At 45.0% G+C, this 19,776-nt stretch overlaps 1 protein-coding gene across 1 annotated transcript; it reads right to left on the minus strand.

Moving 5' to 3' along the window:
- Nucleotides 1-5,025: 5,025 nt before the first annotated feature.
- On the minus strand, nt 5,026-18,437 carry LOC129584081 (golgin subfamily A member 6-like protein 6). Its single transcript, XM_055476185.1, has 3 exons — nt 16,829-18,437; nt 8,025-8,266; nt 5,026-5,097 (listed from the first exon to the last, which is right to left on the minus strand). The coding sequence occupies exons 1-3, from the start codon at nt 18,435-18,437 to the stop codon at nt 5,026-5,028; spliced, it is 1,923 nt and encodes a 640-aa protein (XP_055332160.1).
- Nucleotides 18,438-19,776: the final 1,339 nt, after the last annotated feature.

Genomic DNA, 19,776 nt, shown 5'->3' on the forward strand with positions numbered 1-19,776 from the left:
TTTTTTGTTGCCGATGATAAGAAAATCTCTGATTGCATAAATTTAAGTTTAAAAAGTGCTTGTACGTAAGATGGCAGGAATTCGCCTTAGAGATTTACCAGTATTTGGTGGACAGTCCACTGAATCTGCAGAATATTTTATGGACAGGTTTAACAGAATTAAGAACTATTTGTCGTGGAGCGATGAACAGTCTTTGGTGCATTTCGGTTTGTGCTTGACAAATGCTGCCTTAAAATGGTTCAAGAACAACGAATCCAAACTGAAAAAATTTTGCGACGCAGAGCAGGAATTTTTAAAAATCTTCGGTAGAAATCTGTTAGATTTAGATATCAGTAAATTCATGTCAAAAAATTTCGCTGTTGACGAACCCTTGACGTACGTATACGGTGTGTTGGATTACATTGCTGCAACCCATGTCATCGCTGGAGAAGAAGAAAAGGTCAGAATTCTTTTCGAACATTTGCCGATGCAGTTCAAAGCAGATATGATACAAAATCGTCCCAAAACAGTCGAGTTATTTACTGAAAGGCTGCAGGAAATTCGTAAGAAGTGTCAATATCTAAAAGCTGATGGGGAAGTGCCCGACGATTGTAAAATTTTCCCGCTTTCTTAGATGTTTTGACGTGCTACTGGAAGTTCCAGCTAGTTGGTCACTTAAAAAAATAAATCAAAAAAACAGCAATAATTCTTAGCTCAGTTAGCTAATAATTCATAGACACTAGTTTAAGTATGAATCAATTAAATTGTAATTATGCAAGTAATGTTCTTTTGGAGGTGGCGCAATTATCGGTACACCAATAAAGCAAGAGAGCAAACCCGTTATGTACTTTAGCGCTGTGAGTGATTCAGTCGCTTTGCTTAATTCTAACAATTTTGCTGATTTGTGCCTAAGTGTTTTCTTCGTAGACGTTTAAGGGTGCATTTTCATAAATATTTAGTTGTGGTTTATCAACAGCGTTTGTCAAAATTAAATTTAAAAAAACTAATTTTCTTAATAAAAATTTTGAAATTCGGGTCTAATAATTGATTTGCACCGTACAATCGCCGTAGGTAAAATCTTTGACAGCGTATAAGCCGTTAGTGATGATTTTTTTTTACAATTTTGTTTTTGGAATCGCTGATTTCTGTTTGGAATTTAGGTGAATGTTTTAAAGTTGTGCAACAAAGCTGAAAAGAGAAATAAATGAGGATGTTGTGAGAGAAAGATGAGTAAATGAAATGGGTCAATATTTTGAGCACACCTTTATTGTTGTTCCAGCTTGCGCAAGCACTGTCGCCTGAATAACAACATATCAGAAAATTCGAGAACATCTTCACATCGTTTTCTTTTAAGATATCATCATGTTTTGGTACCTTTTGTCTGCTCAGGTAAAAAATCCACCATGCGTTATGTTTTACACTAGAACGCTTTAATAACATGAATGGCAATTACTTATGCACTGGGACGCCTCTGCATATGTTCGGGTTATTCATGAAAAAATCGGCAGACAATTTTCCACAACAAATATTCTTGTGTGCAAGCTTGCCGCCAGCCCACTCAAGAAAATTGTTTCATAGCGGCAGTAGAAAAATTTAAAAAAAAAGAAGAGAAGAATTTGGTGCTCAGGGTTCAGATTACAGTACATTAGTATATAAATTCCAAAATATTGTCGCTCATTCGGCTAAAAGATCCTGTCTTATTACGCAGTAAAAAAAAGCGATTCAAAATCAGCGTATGGGTTATTTCTAAATTCTGTATGAAAACACCAGTTCGCAAATTTGGTGCACTGCAATCAAAAAAGCGCAGGGTAATTAGCGGAAATTGGAAATTGAAAAAATCATGTTCATTAAATTGCACGTAGTCGGGACCACGATTTGTTTTCTTCTAATCGGATAATTGTCTGATAAAATGCGGCATTTCTTTGTACGTTTACGTTGGTTGCGTTGTGCTAATTTATTTAGGCTTTTGCTATTAAGGTAAAATATTGTTGCATAATTTTCTGACCATCGAAACGTTTAAAACAGAGAAGCTTAAGATATTAATAGCTACCTTTCATTGTTGCCATCACCCATTAAAGCTCAATGCACTAGTTGCATATGATTCCTCATGTATGCTTGATTTCTATTGTCGCACCCGAACCACACCCCATTGTTAAGTACGCTCTAAATCATATCATATTGCTCTGCGCTTATTAACGTAAAATACTGGCCTCAATATTCAGTACATCGTCAGCACTTGACTTTCCATTTTCACTTTCTTCGTGTTACTTGCTGGTCAAGATGCAATAAAATTCAAAATAAAATTTACTTTCCGCCGTAATACTTTTGTATGCTTTCATAAGCTTTACACTGCATTAAATATATTATATTTTTATATAATCAGTGTTTGAATAACTGTCTACCTCAGCTGTACAGTTGTTGGCAATGGGCATTATCGGGATCTGTATTATTACTAAATTTTGTAGAGTACAACGTGCCATATTCACTACGTAAACTCGTATCTTTATATTCATACAATCCTACCGTCCAAAACGTAATCAATTTTGTTTTTTTATGGATTCGTCAAAGTGTGGTCATTTTAAGTCAAACTTGGTCTTAAAAAAATCAATATTTTCCTGACCAACTTATCCTGAATTTTGATTTTTTCAAAAAACGTTCTGGTCAGAAAATTATAGAAGTCCGTTTTAAGTATGGCGAAACGCAAGTGCAGTACCAAGAATACTTTACTATTGTGAAGCACAGTATGTATAAAGTACATACGGTACTGTAACCATGGATATGGATCTGTAAGTACACTTTGGTCAGTACAGCAGCTAGGGAAATGTGGATTTTTACGTAGTTCAAATTCTAAACAGCCGGACGACTGCCGGAACAGTCTATAAATTCAAACCTGACCTTTCCAATACAAACGTGCCGAGCGTGAAAGCGCGAGGCTTGTCTCTATACTAACAATCATTATGCTTATGATACTCGTACAGATTGCGCAATGTGCAAATGATACTCGTACCAATAATAAGTCTTGGAGATGTTAGTTCTCAGTGTATGGGTCTAGTAATGGCGTAATCATTATGTGAGTAGGTGAATGTTATGCTTGGGTGTGAAGTACTTTGTAGAAGAACTTGTCAGCGGAACAGCCTTCGCCAACGGGAAAGCCGGCTAACAAGATTCTGCATAGTCCGCGGTTTAAACGTTTCATTCAGCAGCGCCCTAGCCGGAAGAAGCTGCACAGCTGTTTTGTCGCACCAGAGCACAGCCAACTAGCGAGACCAGACGGAAGGAGTATCTACAGGCGGTGCCAGCGGAAGTAGTGCTGCTGCGGTGTCCACGTCTAATGCGAATTGCAGCACTAAAGAGACGTGAGACAGAGCAAGTAACAGCAAGCGCGGGATATTGAGTGCCGTAATTGGTTCGAGTAAGAGCGCTGATAAAACTTGACTTGTGCGAGTGCTGGTGCAGGTGCGATATCCTTTAAAATTGTGTGAGTGGTGACGTTGGAGCATGCAATGCAGGTGACAGCATTGCGAGTGCTTGTGCGAGTGTTGGCATGAGCGAGCGTGAATTCAGTGCAAGTGTTAGCACTGAGAGTGTCCGTGCGAGTTGTGGTATGGGCAAGGTGAAGTCCTGTGCGAGTCTGTGCACAGTAGCGTGTGTGTCCGGCGTGAGTCATGGCGCGGGCAAGTTGGTTAATGGTGATAGTTGTGACACTGGAAAGTCGATATCCAGTGTGAGCGGTGGTTTTGCGGAGATGATGCCGGTCAGTACGAGTGCCAACACTAGCGAGTGCAGTGTTAGTGTGAGTGGCAGTACTGGCGAGGATGGCATCGGAGTGAACGGCGCAAGTGGTCAGTGTGGTGTCAATGTGATGGTGACATTGGCGAGTGTGGTGCCAATGTGAGTGGTGACATTGGCGAGAGTGGTGCCAATGTGAGTGGTGACATTGGCGAGTGCGGTGTCAATGCGAGTGGTGGTATTGGCAGCAGAGTGGTCAGTGCGAGTAGTGGCATTGGCGAGTGTGTGTGCGTGGGGAATACAGATACAGAGAACATCAGCAAACATGACGATATGTTGCGGACGTGTCAGGAGTTGTTAACCGGATACGTAGACCGGATGGAAGACTCATTACCATTTCCGGCGGAGTTTACATGGATGGCGGATGAGTTGGCCCGGATTCGCGTGCAGTTAAGAGCATTAGTCCCACATGGAGCGCAAGTTGCAGCGGATGCGGCGCCAGACTATAGTGGCATAATGGAAACGCTGGACTTTGCGGATCTGCTAGTGCGAGGAGGGAGCGCGCCGGAAGTTGTGAGCGAACTAGACGAAGAAGACGCCGGTTACCACGAGACGCCGGCAGAGTCCAGTGCTGATGCGGTGCCAGTGCGGTCCACACTGATAGAGGAGATGGATACAGATTCGGTGGATGCCGTACCGGAAGGAGGCGAGTGCCATCCGAGTTGAGGGATGGTGGTCACCTTCTGGGACGGTCGGACTCGAGTGTCTGGACGGATTGCGGAGCGTGTGCGAGCGGTAAAGCGACCCATGACGAGGACGTCATGATCCATAGGAGAGGCGTGTTGCGCAAGTGTACAGCGCAAGCGTGTTCTGTGGGTCATGAGCTGCATGCATCATGAATTACATACATATTTATCATCATAACGGGCGTGCTTAAAATGGATACAGTTGCGGATGCGGTTGAATGCGGTTGGTTGTCGTGGTTGAGTGCAGGATAGTTGCTGTTGTGAGCAAGTCAAAGGTTGTGGTTTGACGATAACAAGCAAATGATTGAGCGTGAAGAAAGGAATGAATCATTGTGTAAACCAATAGTGTGTCTTTGTTGTCTGCAATGTTTTATCTCTCGTAACATGTATTAAGTGCCTGGCTAAAAAAGTAGTGTGCGATGAAGTTGTCAAATGATTTAGTACATCTCCATCCAGCCTCGGAACAACTTCTCTTGGAATCTTGCAACTTCTCTTGCCTTTATCTTTGCATGCCCTTTTGTTAGCATTCGAGTGTTGTCTGCTAATCGGCATTAAAGGTCATTGGGTCGGATCAGTTGTGGCCGCTTTCACGTTGTAGCAAGTAGCAATAGATAAAGGTCATAACCACCGAGTCACAGCTAACCTTTAGTCGCGTATCATGAATTACGTCATGCAGGATAGTTGCTGTTGTGAGCAAGTCAAAGGTTGTGGTTTGACGATAACAAGCAAATGATTGAGCGTGAAGAAAGGAATGAATCATTGTGTAAACCAATAGTGTGTCTTTGTTGTCTGCAATGTTTTATCTCTCGTAACATGTATTAAGTGCCTGGCTAAAAAAGTAGTGTGCGATGAAGTTGTCAAATGATTTAGTACATCTCCATCCAGCCTCGGAACAACTTCTCTTGGAATCTTGCAACTTCTCTTGCCTTTATCTTTGCATGCCCTTTTGTTAGCATTCGAGTGTTGTCTGCTAATCGGCATTAAAGGTCATTGGGTCGGATCAGTTGTGGCCGCTTTCACGTTGTAGCAAGTAGCAATAGATAAAGGTCATAACCACCGAGTCACAGCTAACCTTTAGTTACGCGAGTCACAGCTAACCTTTAGTCGCGCATCATGAATTACATACATATTTATCATCATAACGGGCGTGCTTAAAATGGATACAGTTGCGGATGCGGTTGAATGCGGTTGGTTGTCGTGGTTGAGTGCAGGATAGTTGCTGTTGTGAGCAAGTCAAAGGTTGTGGTTTGACGATAACAAGCAAATGATTGAGCGTGAAGAAAGGAATGAATCATTGTGTAAACCAATAGTGTGTCTTTGTTGTCTGCAATGTTTTATCTCTCGTAACATGTATTAAGTGCCTGGCTAAAAAAGTAGTGTGCGATGAAGTTGTCAAATGATTTAGTACATCTCCATCCAGCCTCGGAACAACTTCTCTTGGAATCTTGCAACTTCTCTTGCCTTTATCTTTGCATGCCCTTTTGTTAGCATTCGAGTGTTGTCTGCTAATCGGCATTAAAGGTCATTGGGTCGGATCAGTTGTGGCCGCTTTCACGTTGTAGCAAGTAGCAATAGATAAAGGTCATAACCACCGAGTCACAGCTAACCTTTAGTTACGCGACAGCGTGGTTCGAAAAAAGGCTTTTGATTCGGTTCAAAATGCTTTTGCGAAGCGCGTTCTGCTACTTCGATTTCTTCTCCGATAGCTGGTGACCTTTCTGCCAAATTTCCAGCTTCTGCGTTCAGCTTGATTGTGACTGCTGTTTCAAAATCCTTATCTTCTTTTCGCTTTCTTCCTCTATTCTTTTTAGGTTTATCTCCGTTTGACCCGTTCGTTTGACCTTTTCCCATTTCTGGTAGCAGGGGTAGTTCGGAGGAAGACTTCTCTAAATTATTTTGAGTGCGCTCTGCGCATTCATCCGTTTTATCCGTTTCAGGTAGCGGAGGCGGTTCGAAAAAATTCGAAGTACGCTCTGGTGCTTCCTGCGAGTCTTTTATTTCGGGTAGTGGCGGATGCCACGGCTTTAATCGATCGATCGAGACCACCTTTAAGTCTGCTTCTTTCTTCGGGTTCTGCTCGATGACTTCGGCTTCGTTTGGTCGCGGGAAACTGAGAATCTTCCACACTTTGTCGTATTTCGACTTGAAGTCCGATTGGTTTTCTTTCTTCCCTTGTTTCGTATCCTTTGGTAATCGTATCAATACGAAATCCCCCACTTTGAAGTTCGGTTCCGACTTCTTCTTATTGTAAATTTCCGCATTCTTCTCATAAGCATCTTTAATGTTGCATTTCGCCACTTCTTCGGCAAAGGTCAAGTTCTTTTTCATGGTCTCTACCCATTCATCTGGAGTCCCATAGTCGTCGGGTATATTCGTTTTTGTGACCACGTCTTCCGGCATTGTCATTTCTCTGGCGTGCAACATATAATATGCCGAATATCCGGTTGTAGCGTGTACGACTCGGTTCATTGCTGAGATGACATATGGGAGATACTTATTGAACTTCCTTTCGTTTCCCGCTTTCAGATACTGCGCCAGCCCGTCCGCAATAGTTTGCATCTGTCTTTCGACTTGGCCTTGACCTTCTGGGTGATACGCCGTTCCAAACGTGTGTTTAATCTTGAACACGTTGGTGACCTTTGTCAGTACTTCGGCTGTGAAATGCCGTCCACGATCCGTATGTAAGATATGCGGTGCTCCGTGTACTAATATCACGTGCTTGACAAACACTTTCGCGAATTCTTTGGCCGTTGCTGTCTTCATTGGTACCGCAATCACATATTTCGTCAGTTGATCGATGAACACTGCTATGTACTTATATCCGCGTTTCTTCGTTGGTAACAGCGGTCCTTTCAGATCAGCGTACACTCGGAAGAACGGATGTCCGACCTTTATCTCTTGCAATTTACCGGGTGGGCATTTCCTCGGTGTTTTTCGGAACTGGCATCCTTGGCAGGCGAGTATGTAATTCTTTACGTCAGTACTCATTCTGTCCCAGTAATATCGTAGTCGGATTGCAGATAATGTCTTTTCAAATCCTAGATGTCCTGCCGCTTTCTCGTCGTGCAATGCGTGGATTATTGCTCTTCGCATTGACAACGGTACGACGTATGACCTTTCAAGTTTTCCATTTTTATCCTTTACTCGGTACAATATGCCGTTCCACAACTGATAATGTACTTCAAATTTCGATCTTGTTTCCGCGTCTGGTAGATGTTCCAATTCATCTATTATCATTGCCAGATGGGGATCTTTCAACTGTTTGTTTCGCAACTGCAAGTTCGAGTCGTCTTCTTCTTCCTCATCTCCTTGCAGGTTGACGATGCGGACTGTCGCCGTACTGAGTTCATTCCAGTCTTTAATGACCTTACAGCGTGGTAATGGCTTATATCTCTTTTTCCTCTGTTTCGGGAATCGCAACAGCTTTATCGGACATTCGTTTGATGCTTGTGCCGCTTTGTCCGTTTCCCAAAGGTCATCTCTATTATCCACTGCTTCATTGAGTCCGGTGACCTTTCCATTTTGAGTTTCTGATCCTGCTTCAAGTCCGGTGACCTTTAAGTCACTAACCTTTGGCAACCAGCTTTTTACACGGTTCACCTTCATTTCTGATTCAGCCGACTCCTTCGCCGTAGCTGAGGTGACCTTTAGGCGTTTTTCGCGTTGTTCCACCATCTGTAGGAACAGCTGTCCAATTTCAATTGCTGGCTCTTTAGTGTCGAATTCCTTCTTATAATCCTCAAAATTCGGAATCTCGTCAAATTCTTCCTCTTGACATGTCGGGCCTTCAATTGGTGCTCTTGATAGCGCATCTGCATTGTCACAGTACTTTCCCGGTTTATATTCAATTTTAAACTGATGGCCTTCCAATGCCATCGCCCATCTCGTCAAACGCGGGTTCATCCCAACTTTATTCGTTTCTGACCTCAACAAGTTGGTCAGTGCCTGGTGGTCCGTTCGTACGGTGAATTCTGCATAATCGATGAATGGCTTGAATTTTCTGACAGCAAACACCACTGCCAGACATTCCCATTCCGTTACGCCGTAATTTTTTTCTGCTCCGTGTAAGACCCGGCTTGCGTACGCGATCGGATGTCCATCTTGTGACAACACCGCTCCAATCCCTTCTTTACTTGCGTCGCATTCGATTACCGTCGGTTTTGCAGGATCAAATTTTGCCAATACTGGACCTTCGCATAACAGCTGTTTCAAACTGTTGAACTCGTCTTCGTGTAGTTTCGTCCAGTCTTTTTTGACTTGTTTATCTTGTCTCAACAGTTCATACAAATGGCACGTCTTCTGGGCATATCCCATTATGAATTTGCGATAGTAATTTGCCAATCCAAGGAATGACCTTAACTGTCTTTCTGTTTGAGGCCGTTTGAATTCGGAGACCGCGGTGACCTTTTCCGGATCCATTCTGATTCCATCTTCACTGAGTATGTGACCCAGGAATCCCATTTGTCTCATTCCGAATTCACACTTCGTTGGCTTTATTGTAAATCCCGCTTCAACCAGGCTCATTAGGACGTTTCTCAAATTCTGCATGAAAATCGCCCAAGTCTTTCCGGCGAAGATAACATCATCTATGTACCCGAAAACGCAACCTTTTCTTTTCGCTTTCGACAGTACTTTATCCATGCACAGTTGGAATGTTGCTGGCCCATTGCAAACTCCAAACGGCATCCTTTTAAACCGGTACATTCCATCTTGCGTGACAAAGGTCGTCTTATTGATTGACGCTGGATCCATTGGGATCTGCCAGAATCCGCTTTGCAAGTCCATCTTTCCATAGTATTTGTTGCCTGCGCACGCGTCGAGCAACTCATCCGGGTTTGGTAACGGGTAATTATTCTTTCTCGTTAGCTTATTCAGCATAATGTAATTGACACAAAATCTCGTTCCCATTGTTCCGTCGCCGTTTTTCTTAACTGCCAACACGACTGGAAAACTCCACTCGGCGTCTGACGGTTCAATTACATCTTGTGCTAACATCTCTTCGAAATGCTCCGTTATGAACTCGCGGCCTGTCCAACTCGTTCTGGCCGGGTTACACTTGACTGGCTTTGCATCTCCCGTGTCGATTATGTGAGTGACCCCTTTTACATCTCCATACGGTTTCTTTGATGTCGGTAGGACTTTCCAAAATTCCCAAAACGCGTTATACACGTCATTTTTCTGTTCTTCAGTTGGGTCAGGTCCTAGTTTCAAATTCCCAATTATCTTTGTCAGCTCCGCTTTCGTTGTGTCATCCACCTCGGGATCTTCAAGTACATTCTTTACTGTCCCAACGTTGACCTTTACATTTTCCATATGTTCGTACGGTTCAACGTATCCGAGAAGTTGGTTTTTCTTCACGACTCGGTATTTGCTACTGTGATTCGCGATGACGATTTCGAAGTATTTTCCTCTGTGGTCCGTCACTCCTGCCAACGGTTGCACCTCAGTTTCCGCTTGTGGGACCGGTGTAAACATCAACTTGTTTTGAGCCGGCGCATATTTTCCCATCTTGACCTTTACACGTGTGCAGTTTGACGGTTTCAATTTGATTCGTTGATCACTGTAGACTTTAATCACATCTTTTGACATTCTGGCTTTTTCTACTTTCAATCTTCTGACTTTTATTTCTTTTTTTTTTCCTCATCCACTTCGTCATCTTCATCCAAATCCAGTAAGTCGTCCTGTTCTGAAAGGTCACTTACACCTGAATCTTCCGAAGTTGTTGAGTTATCGCTTGAGCTCGTCCACTCCGAGTCTGAGTTACTGCTCTCATATTCTTGTGCAGTGGATTGACCTTTGTCAGCCTTTTCGAGTGGGCGCTCATCAACTCCTTCGTCTTCTGATGAAAGGTCACTTTCATTTTCCCGCGAATCGCTAAGTTTTTTCGTTTTTGGACTTTTGAGCAGAGGTTTGTCCGCTTCCTTTACCTTTCTTCCATTTCGTACAGCGATTCTGGGGTGACTCCTTGCTACTCGTATTCTTGTTGATGACTTTCCTTGATGATCAGAGTTTGAACTCTGTTCCTCTTGGTTTGACTTTTCCAGTTCAATTTCTTCAGGGGTCATTAACGGCTTTTCGGTCGACTCGACCGGCGGACATTCCTCACCGTTATCGAGTGACCTTTCCCCGTTTTTTGCCTCAGTTACTGGGTTGTGCTGTTCCTTCGATATCCTTTCCACTTCCTCTTTAAATTTTCTCCACATCTCCCCTCTATCTGTTAACATCTGTGCGATGTTGAGGGCTGATGCGTGTGATTCTTCTGTTTCATTCGACCCCCTTTCAACCGTTTCCTTTCCCTCTGCTTCTTTTTCAGTCTCTTTATCCGTTTCCTCCTGTTGGACCGTTTCGTAACCTTTGGGTCGTTTGGGACCAACGAAGACGCAATTTGCCATCAATTCTTCGGTGACCCAATCATCGCTTGGAATTGTTTCGTACATGCACCACGTATCTCCTCCTCGTTCTGGATAATCCACTCCATCTGGGTCCGGTGCAAATGTCGCCTTTTTCTTTTCCATCCACCCCGGTAACCTTCTTTTCCGGGATACTTGTAATTCTCGTATCTCTTTTGTATCAAATATGGGGATGTCCGCTTCAAATTTCATCCAATATTTGTCAAATATGTCCCAATTATCTTCTTTTAGTGCTTTGCAAAACACCACGACGGATTCGTATACCGGTGTACCAAGTCCTGTCGGGAATGTGACTGTTCTTCCTTGACCTTTATACATATGGTTTATGCGAAGTCCCAGAACAGTTCTATCCTCGCTTCTTCCCATAACTGCACCTCTTCATTCATTTCGTCCATTTCTCTTTCAAGTTTTCGTTCCGTTTTTACTGGATCAAGGGGATCTTGGTATCCATTATCCACACGTTGCTGCCAATGGTTTAGCCATTTTCCTCTCCCCATTATGAAGTTCTTCACACTTGATAACCATGCCCGATATCTATTCCAATGATATCGTTCAATGTGTGGTTTCCACATTACGTTTGTCCGTATTATGCTTTTCAGTTCTTTTTGGACATGACCTTTAAGATCTGCTATTGCAGCGTTGCATTTCGGCCATTCCGAAAGGTCATCTTGGGAGGCATTGTCACGACATTCGGCACATTCCCATTGAGGCTGTACCCTGCACGGATCTTCATAGTAACCGTGGTGACAACTCCCAGCTCGTTCTTCTGGAGTTAATGTCCTTTGGCTTATTTGCGGGTTATTAACTTTCTGTGCGGTGACATCTTGTTCGCGTTCAATTTGGATTACGCTTGCGTCATCAGAGGATAATTCGATAACTTCCCGTTCTTTATCCACTTGATGACCTTTCAATTGTTCAATCGCCTTGTCGCGGATTTCACTTGTAAACATCTGTTCTTCTTCGGCTATTCGTTTCAACACCCGTAACCTTTCACTCTTTTTATCCTTCCACACTTTAGCCGTTTTTATTCCCAGTGCCTCTGGTACTGGGATAGGCTTTGCCCACTCCATGCCAGGCACAAGCGACTGTTTCGCTGCAGCTGTCGCTTCCTTCTGTGTGGCAGCTATCTCCTCAAGTGTTGGTGACCTTTCGTCATTGATAGCGGAGTGTGGTTCGAAAAAGGGTTTCTTTTGAGGATCATGTTCTGTTACTTTTTCTGTGGCTTTATCTGGTGAACTTTCATTTTGGGTAGCAGATCGTGGTTCGAAAAGATTCGAAGTACGCTCTGGTACTCTTATCGCCGGTGACCTTTCACCTTTCTTTCCCAGTGCCTCTGGTACTGGGATAACACATTCTTTTTCTGTGGCTCCTTGCTCGCAGTCATCTGCGATCATACTTCTCTCGTCCGAGAGAAATATGATCGCCTCCTCCATGTCTGGCGCAAGCAGTTCCTTTTTCCTTTCGTTGACTTTTTTGACATTTCCACTTTCACTTTTCTTCTCCGGTGCCTCTGGTACCGGGATTGTCCGTTGGCTGATCTCGTTCTGCTGCACTCTCGTCATTCCCGGTGCCTCTGGTACTGGGATGACCTTTTCTCTTCCCTTTTGTGTCAGCATTGTCCGGTTTAATGTATTTTCAATCTCCTGCTGGATCACTTTCAACTGCTCAAATGTTGACAATTCTTTTTGCGCCATCTTTTTCTTTTCGTTTCCCGGTGCCTCTGGTACTGGGATTAGCGTTTTATTAGCGGTTTGAGCGTTTCCCGTCTGTTTTACAAGTTCGGTGACTTTTCCGACTTGAACTTTGGCGACTGGTTTGGGGTCATCTTCTTTTTCTTCTTCGCCTTCATTATCCATCAGTACGAACTTCTTCTCTAAGAAGTCGAATCCCAGTAACACCTGTACGTCGTCACACTTCGGTCGGACGTAGAATGAATGTTCACTTGTCTTTTCTCTCAAGGTCACTGGTGCAACGCAGTAGTGTGTCACCATGAATCCCGACGTTCCACTAATTCCATTTATCTTCACCAGTCTGTCTGGTGGCAATGGGTGCATATGAAGTCCATTCTTCTCACAAAACGGTTTGCTGATCAGCGACGTCTCAGCGCCGGTGTCCAACATTGCGTTGACCTTTATATCTCCCACCTTCACTTCATGTGTGTAAGCTTCAATTCTCTTGGGCAGTTTTCCGTTTTGAATCTTCAGTGTGTGAACCTTACATTTCACAGGGATGAGCGATACTGGTCCCGGATCCATATCGGGAAGCGCTTGTCCTTTCGTCTGAGTGCAGTTACCTTTGAGTATTTCGCTCAACTTATCGATCCTGTGTGGAACGTCAGTTCGAACATCGTAATATTTTCGCGGTTTTGTCTTGTCAACTTGCTTCTCTATAGCCGCTTTACCAGTGGTGACCTTTTCAGCCTTCTGCACTTGCTCGTTAGCTTTTGTGCTATCCGCGTGACCTTTAGTCACTTCATTTATCGTTTGATGAATCAGTTCCTCTTTACGGTTTTCATTTCGTTTATCTCGCAACTTCTCAATGACTTCACTTGTTATTTGGTCAGCTTTCTTCAAATCATCTTCTTCGCTATCTCTCATCTCGTCCGGTGACCTTTCATATGTAACCATGTCGTATCCCTTCTCGGTCATCCATTCGATCACCTTTACAGACACTTCATTGTTCGTTTTCGTCGGGTCGATTTGTGAAGACATTCCGTCTGTTCGGGCTGGTGACTTGTCATTGGCATCCTTTTGCAGTGCTTGTGATAAGTCCCGTGACCTTTCAATTGCGCTACTCTGTTGTGTTTGCGCCGTCTCATTTAACCGTCCTTTTTGTTCATTTTGCGCTAAGTCCTGTGACCTTTCGTTGCGCTTTATAACAAATCCGCCGCCTGACAACTTTTGTATGGGAACTTTTTCTCCATAATTCAACGGTTTATCTTTTGGCGGTGCATTTCGCGGGTTATTCATGTCAGCTTGTTTATTCTTGTATTCAGTCGCGTTGAATACTGGGGCAGGGTTCGGTGACCTTTGCGTTAGTTTCCCGGTAACTAACTCTTCTAATCGCTTTCTTTCACATTGCGTTCGCAACTGTTGCATGTCCCAGTAATCTTCTTGTGACATTCCCGCTTTCTGCTTTGCTTTCGGGGTCACGGGTATCCACATTCCGTGATTCCCATTCGGCCTGTAGGCCACTTTTTGCCACATTTCCTTCTGTTGCAGTGTTACTGCGTCAACGAGTGAGTCATCGGAGTTCTGTTGTGCCGTTTCGCTATCCTTTTGCTGCGCTGTTCGCAGTGTCAAGTCTGTCTCTTGACCTTTTAACACGACGCTGTCGCCGTGACCTTTTGCGTTCGCACTTGTTCCTTGACCTTTCACTCGGACTTTTCCAACGGGAGGTGACCTTTCATTTTTACTGTTGTATCCAGGTATGTTTTGCTCCATCCATTTTTGCCTTGACAATTTCTCATCTTCGTCTTCTGAACAATCCCAAAATTTTGGCTTTGTCTCTCCGTAAGAGTTACAACATGACTCATTCGTTTCATCATTTTCCGCCAAATATTTCCGGAATTTCGCATGTTGTTCGTTTTCCTCTTGCGCAGTATCGTTCTGCGGTTTCTTCTGATTCAGCAGCGCCTGTTTAATCTTCGCATTCCGTTGTGCGCGTCGTTGCGCTAGCACTTCTTCGCTGCAGTACGGTGACCTTTCGTTTTGCTGCGCTGTTCGCAGTGTCGCGCTACCGTCACGACATTTTCCACTCGCAGTACCATTCTGCGGTGACCTTTGGTCCCGTTGCGCGTTTCCACTCGCAGTACCATTCTGCGGTGACCTTTGATTCTGCTGTTGTGACGGCATCCTTATAGCCGCTTCGATTTTCTTTTGCAGCGACGACATCCATATAGCCGTCTCATTTTGCTGTGGCGGCATCCATATAGCCGTTTGCTGTGGTTGCGGCATCCATATAGCCGGTCCACTTCCTTTTTGCGCTGACGGCATCCATATAGCCGTCGCAGTGGTCACGTTCACTGCAGTACCATTCTGCAGTGGTGACCTTTCCGTTCCCTTTTTATCCGGTGGTTTAGGGTCGGGGCGATCAGTAGGCTCACCGGCGCCTACTGATCTTGCCCGTTTCCCTGAACCGGCGCACCTCCTTGTTGCGCGCCTTGCACATTTCCTTGCAAATTTCCTTGTTGTTGTCCAATACCATTTGCCGGGTTGGGGTTCTGTCCGCCGCCATTATTGCATTGGCCACCACCCTGTTGGTAGTTTCCTTGGCCACCTCCGTTTCCGCCGCTTTGAGTATTGCCGTAATTTCCGCGGCCAAAGCCTCTGTTTCTTCCTCTGAAGCCGCCGCGGCCGTAGCCACCACGGCCGTAGCCACCATTTTGGCCGCCGCCATTGCCGTTTCCGTAGTTCCCGTTGCCTTGTTGGTTTGGGAAGCTGGCTTTGTGCTGATACCATTGGGTGATAATGTCGTATCCATTTGCCACCGCTTGGCGCCAACCGCCCAGTCCGCGCAATCGTTGCCATTCTCTGAAGGCAAACAGATTCGGGTTCTGTTCCGGAGGTGTGTTCGCGAACTTGCATCCTTGCGTCTGGTGGTTGCCATACATACAGTACTGGCACATTTGCACATTGTTCGCCACCCATCCATCAATTAGTTGAAACTTGAATTCAGTTCGTGACCCTTGATTCTGTTGGTTTCCTCTGAAATTTCTTTGAGCTTGACCTTGTCCCTGATTCTGGAAGTTCCCTTGACCTCCATTCCAGTTTCCATTTCCATAACCATTTCCACCGAGGTTTCCGTTACCCACTCCTTGTTGTGGTAATCCTACATTCATAGGAGCTACATTCTGGGCTACTGGCCTCACTTGAGCTGCTGCCTGTATCGCCGCCACCATTGCGTATGTTATCGGTTGCCCCGTCTGACTGTCGATAAAGGTCACCTTTTCTGTGACCTCTCTGACTGGAGTCTCCATGCGGTATTCCACTGGCTGTTGAACTGGTGCAACCGCCATCCTCTGTTGCGGTACGCTTTCAACCTGGCCTTGGCGGATGGTGACGTAATCTTGGTTACGTTGACCTTTAGGCGCTTTATATTTTTCTTCTCCCGTTGCCCAATGTCTGAAGAAGTCCTTTACATCCGTTGGCGTTCTACACTTTTGTGTACGCAGTGCCTTGTAGAGTTCATTATCCACTCTGCATCCTTCGATTAGGAAGCCCACTGCTTGCTTTTCCGTGATGATCCTTTTTGCTTTGAAACGCATCATCGCCTGGTAGTATTGGTCAAGAGATTCCTTCCCGAGTTCGAATTTTCTCGCATAGGCCTCGCGTAAGCCTAAGACTTCTTCGTCTCGGTCACCATATTCGTCTTTAAATTTATCCATCCACTCTGTTACTGAATATTCGATTCCGTCCTCTGATGCAATATCCTTCTCGCTTTCAAACCAAGTTTTGGCAGGACCTTTCACCGCGCTGGCTATTTCGATCATGATCTGATCGTCGGTGAGCTGGTAAGTTCTCTGAGTATCTTTTACCAGTCTTGTCCAACCATTTACAGTATCGCGACTGCCGTCAAAGGTCACGAGTGGTGTTTTCCGAGCCATGGAGTTAAGTGCTTTTGCTAACGCAAAGCCTCCTCTCGGGTCTTCTTCTTCTTCGCTATTTTCATCGTCATTTGTATTTCGCCTTGGCTTTGCATAACGGGATCGTCTTGGGCGCTCCTGACGACTAGAGGGTCTGTCTCGCCGCCCTTCATCAATGAACGCATTCACTTCAATATGTGGGGGAAATTGTGAAGGTTCACGTCGGCTCGAGTGTGAATAGCCTGATGGTGGTTCTTTTTCTTTATCGTCTTTGGCCTTTTCTCCGTCCTGTTCCACTTTGATATTTCCCCTGCCGGTGCCGGTCCGTAGTGGCATCTCGAAGTGGAAGCTTTTGCCCGTGCCCGTTTCCTGTGCCTTACTGTAACTGGGCGGGGGCGATTCCACTGTTGCTGTCTTGGCTCCGTATTGCAGAAGCTGTTCGTCTTTGTGTTTGTTTGACATATTAAGCGCTTTGTTCTCGTCTTCCAATCGTTTAGTTCTCAAATGGAGTTCCTCTCTTTCTCTTTTTAAATCGGAATTTTCCAAGTTGACCTTTCGCAGGTGTTCGTGCAACTTAAAAGTCTCCTGCTGCGTGACCTTTTCGTTTTCTTGTTCCATCCTTTTAATCTGCTCTACCAATTTGGTCACATCTCCTTCGAGTTTCTGATACTCTCCAGCAGCTGATCTCAGCTGATTCTTGGTTGCAATCAACTCATCATCTTTCGCCAGTGCTGTAGTGGTCATCTCCAGCAGTTCAGTATTCAGCTTTGTGATTTCTTGGCTCTTTTGAGCGACTTGTTGGTGCCACTCTTTGTCCTTCAGCTCCAATGCTGTGACCATTGTATCCAATCGTCGGGCTTCTTTTTGCCATTTGAGCCCTTCCTTGGTAACCTTCTGAATGTCTGCAGTGACCTTTTCGTTTTCGTCGTTGACCTTTTTAATTTCTTCTTTCAGGCGTTCTCCTTCAGAGGCTGTAGTGTCTCTTGCCTCGCGCATCGTCTTGATTGCGTCATTGCGTAGCTTTTCCGCTTCATCCGCACGTTTCTGGTGACCTTTCGATTCACGTTGTAGAGTGCTGATATCTTCCTCTCGCAGCTTCAGGTCGTTCCTGAGCTTAAACGTTTCCGTTGCCAGCCTTGTTAGCCGTTGTGTGACCTCTGCAAGGTTGGCGGCGTATTCATCCCGTTTGGCTTCCGCTTCAGTGACCTTTTGACGCAACTGGTCACATTCATCCTTCAATTGTGCCAAGTGCCGTGACCTTTCAGCTGACTCCTCTGACATACTCTCGTTGAGGTCACTGACTGCAAGATGACCTTCCATTTCTCTGTCATCTACCATTTTCAAATATTCCTCCGCGAGTTCCCTTTGGCGTTCATATTTGATTTTCCATTCATCCGCCGCGCTCTCCAGGTCAACTTGTTGTTGTTCCAATTCGTATATTCGAGTTTCCAGCGACGACAATTTTTCTCGGTTTTCTTTTGTCCGCTTCATTGCCTGACTTTCCTTGGCCTCGAGTTCATTTTCCAATTCCCTCACACGAGTCCTCAAAGTCGTTGTGGGGCTGTTTGGTGATGGTGGTCGAACATTAATGACCTTTCCCGCTTGTGTCCGTTCGATAAGGCGTTCCGGTATGTCTTTAAACGGCGTCATACCTTCGGCGCGATCAGCCTCTTTCATTGCAGTTTGGAAGGACATATTCATCGTTGCTTCATCGTCTGTGAAGTACGATTCGTTCGATTCGTCTGAGACCATTGGAGTTGCCCAAAGGTCATCGCCTACAGTCTTATCGTTCACTGAAAGGTCATCCAGTCCAAGCTCAGCTAATTCCTCTTTGGTGACCTTTGTGTTTTCCATTTTCAGTTGAGTCAGGTTCACATTTTTATCCTGCTCGTTCGTTCCGGTTGTAGGAACATCCAACTGTAATGCTCCGATTGCTTCCGCTTCCTTTTTTGTGGTTCCATCCTCCCCAGTGACCTTTGTCTGGTTCATCGGTTCACTTCCCGCTACAGACGCGGGAGTGTGTTTCTGGTCGTCACTGGAGCTTTCCTGGTTAGCGACCGCCTCGAGCGCCTTCTGGTAGGTGCTATCGGAGCCTCGCGAATCTTTTTCTCGAATGCCTTGGGCGCTCGAGTGTTCCGCTCATGTCCGACTGGACGTGAGTATGTGTGCAAGTCCTTTTTGTACGGGTTTGGTGCGCTTTGCTGTGAGCTGCGGGAGCTTGTGCTTCCCTGGCTGCTGGTAGATGTGGGTTGCTCCTTGTCTTTGTCCATGTTGATCGGATAACTTGGACGCTCCTGCCAATTGTTCTCGCACACACGTTATTGTATGGTTTATTCAAGTGTCCTAAAGGTCACTTTACACCTCGAAATTTTTCTAAGTCCCTGTTAAAGGTCACTTTTTCGATAAAAAGTTCGAGAGGTTTGCCCTAAAGGTCACTCTTCAGACAAAAACTTGAAATCGTTTTTACGATTCGAACACGTTTACGGACAAATTCCTACAGCTGTTGATATCGCTGTACTATTACGCAATTCAATCTCGCTTCGTTAAGGTCACTGTCAGTCACTTTTAAGTCATAAGGTCACTTCTAACTCAACTCAGCTAAAAAGGTCACTTTCCAGCTTAAGTGAAGTTAACGGTTTCTTTCAAGCTCAAATCAGTCAAAGGTCACTTTCCAGCTCGATTTCAAGTTCAGAATCGCTTTCAACTTAATTTCTGTTAAAAGGTCACTTTCAGTTCAACTCAACTCAAAAGGTCACTTCCCTTCTCATTCCGATTCAAATTTCTCATTACAACTCAAGTTCAACGGAAAATCCCCATTCGGGTTGTTTACTCCTTTCCTATTGGTCAGCTAGATCAAATTATTCGGTTCAATTTTCAACCAATCGGAGCTCAGATAACTGACCAATCACGTTCCTCCGTTTAAAATTTATATCTGCCTGACGTCACGGTCAACGGCCAGACATGCGCGCCGTGTGCAAAACTCCGCCTACGTCTATGCTCAGCTCAGAACGGACCAATAGAAATTGCCAATTTTATCAATTAGCCTATCCCGTAATTAATAACGGTTTTCTACCTGTTGACCGTCCGTTCCACGGGGAAGATGATCCAGATGATCCAGTTCTTCTCCAAATCCGTTCCCGCGTTGCCGCTGTTCCGTAGCGTGCCTCGCGCTATCAGTCTGCTACTGTGCCGGCTGTGCCGTAGCAACAGTAGTGATGCTCTACTGCCAATTTGGAGGAGTCTGATCTGTCTTTTCCCGTGCGCCCCTTTCGGCGCTTCGGCTCTTGTGCCCCACGGCTTAGGCTTCGCTGAAGCCTTGCCGAGTACC

The sequence above is a fragment of the Paramacrobiotus metropolitanus genome, unplaced genomic scaffold (genome assembly GCF_019649055.1).
Source record: "Paramacrobiotus metropolitanus isolate TYO unplaced genomic scaffold, Prichtersi_v1.0 Parri_scaffold0000012, whole genome shotgun sequence".
Taxonomy (NCBI): domain Eukaryota; kingdom Metazoa; phylum Tardigrada; class Eutardigrada; order Parachela; family Macrobiotidae; genus Paramacrobiotus; species Paramacrobiotus metropolitanus.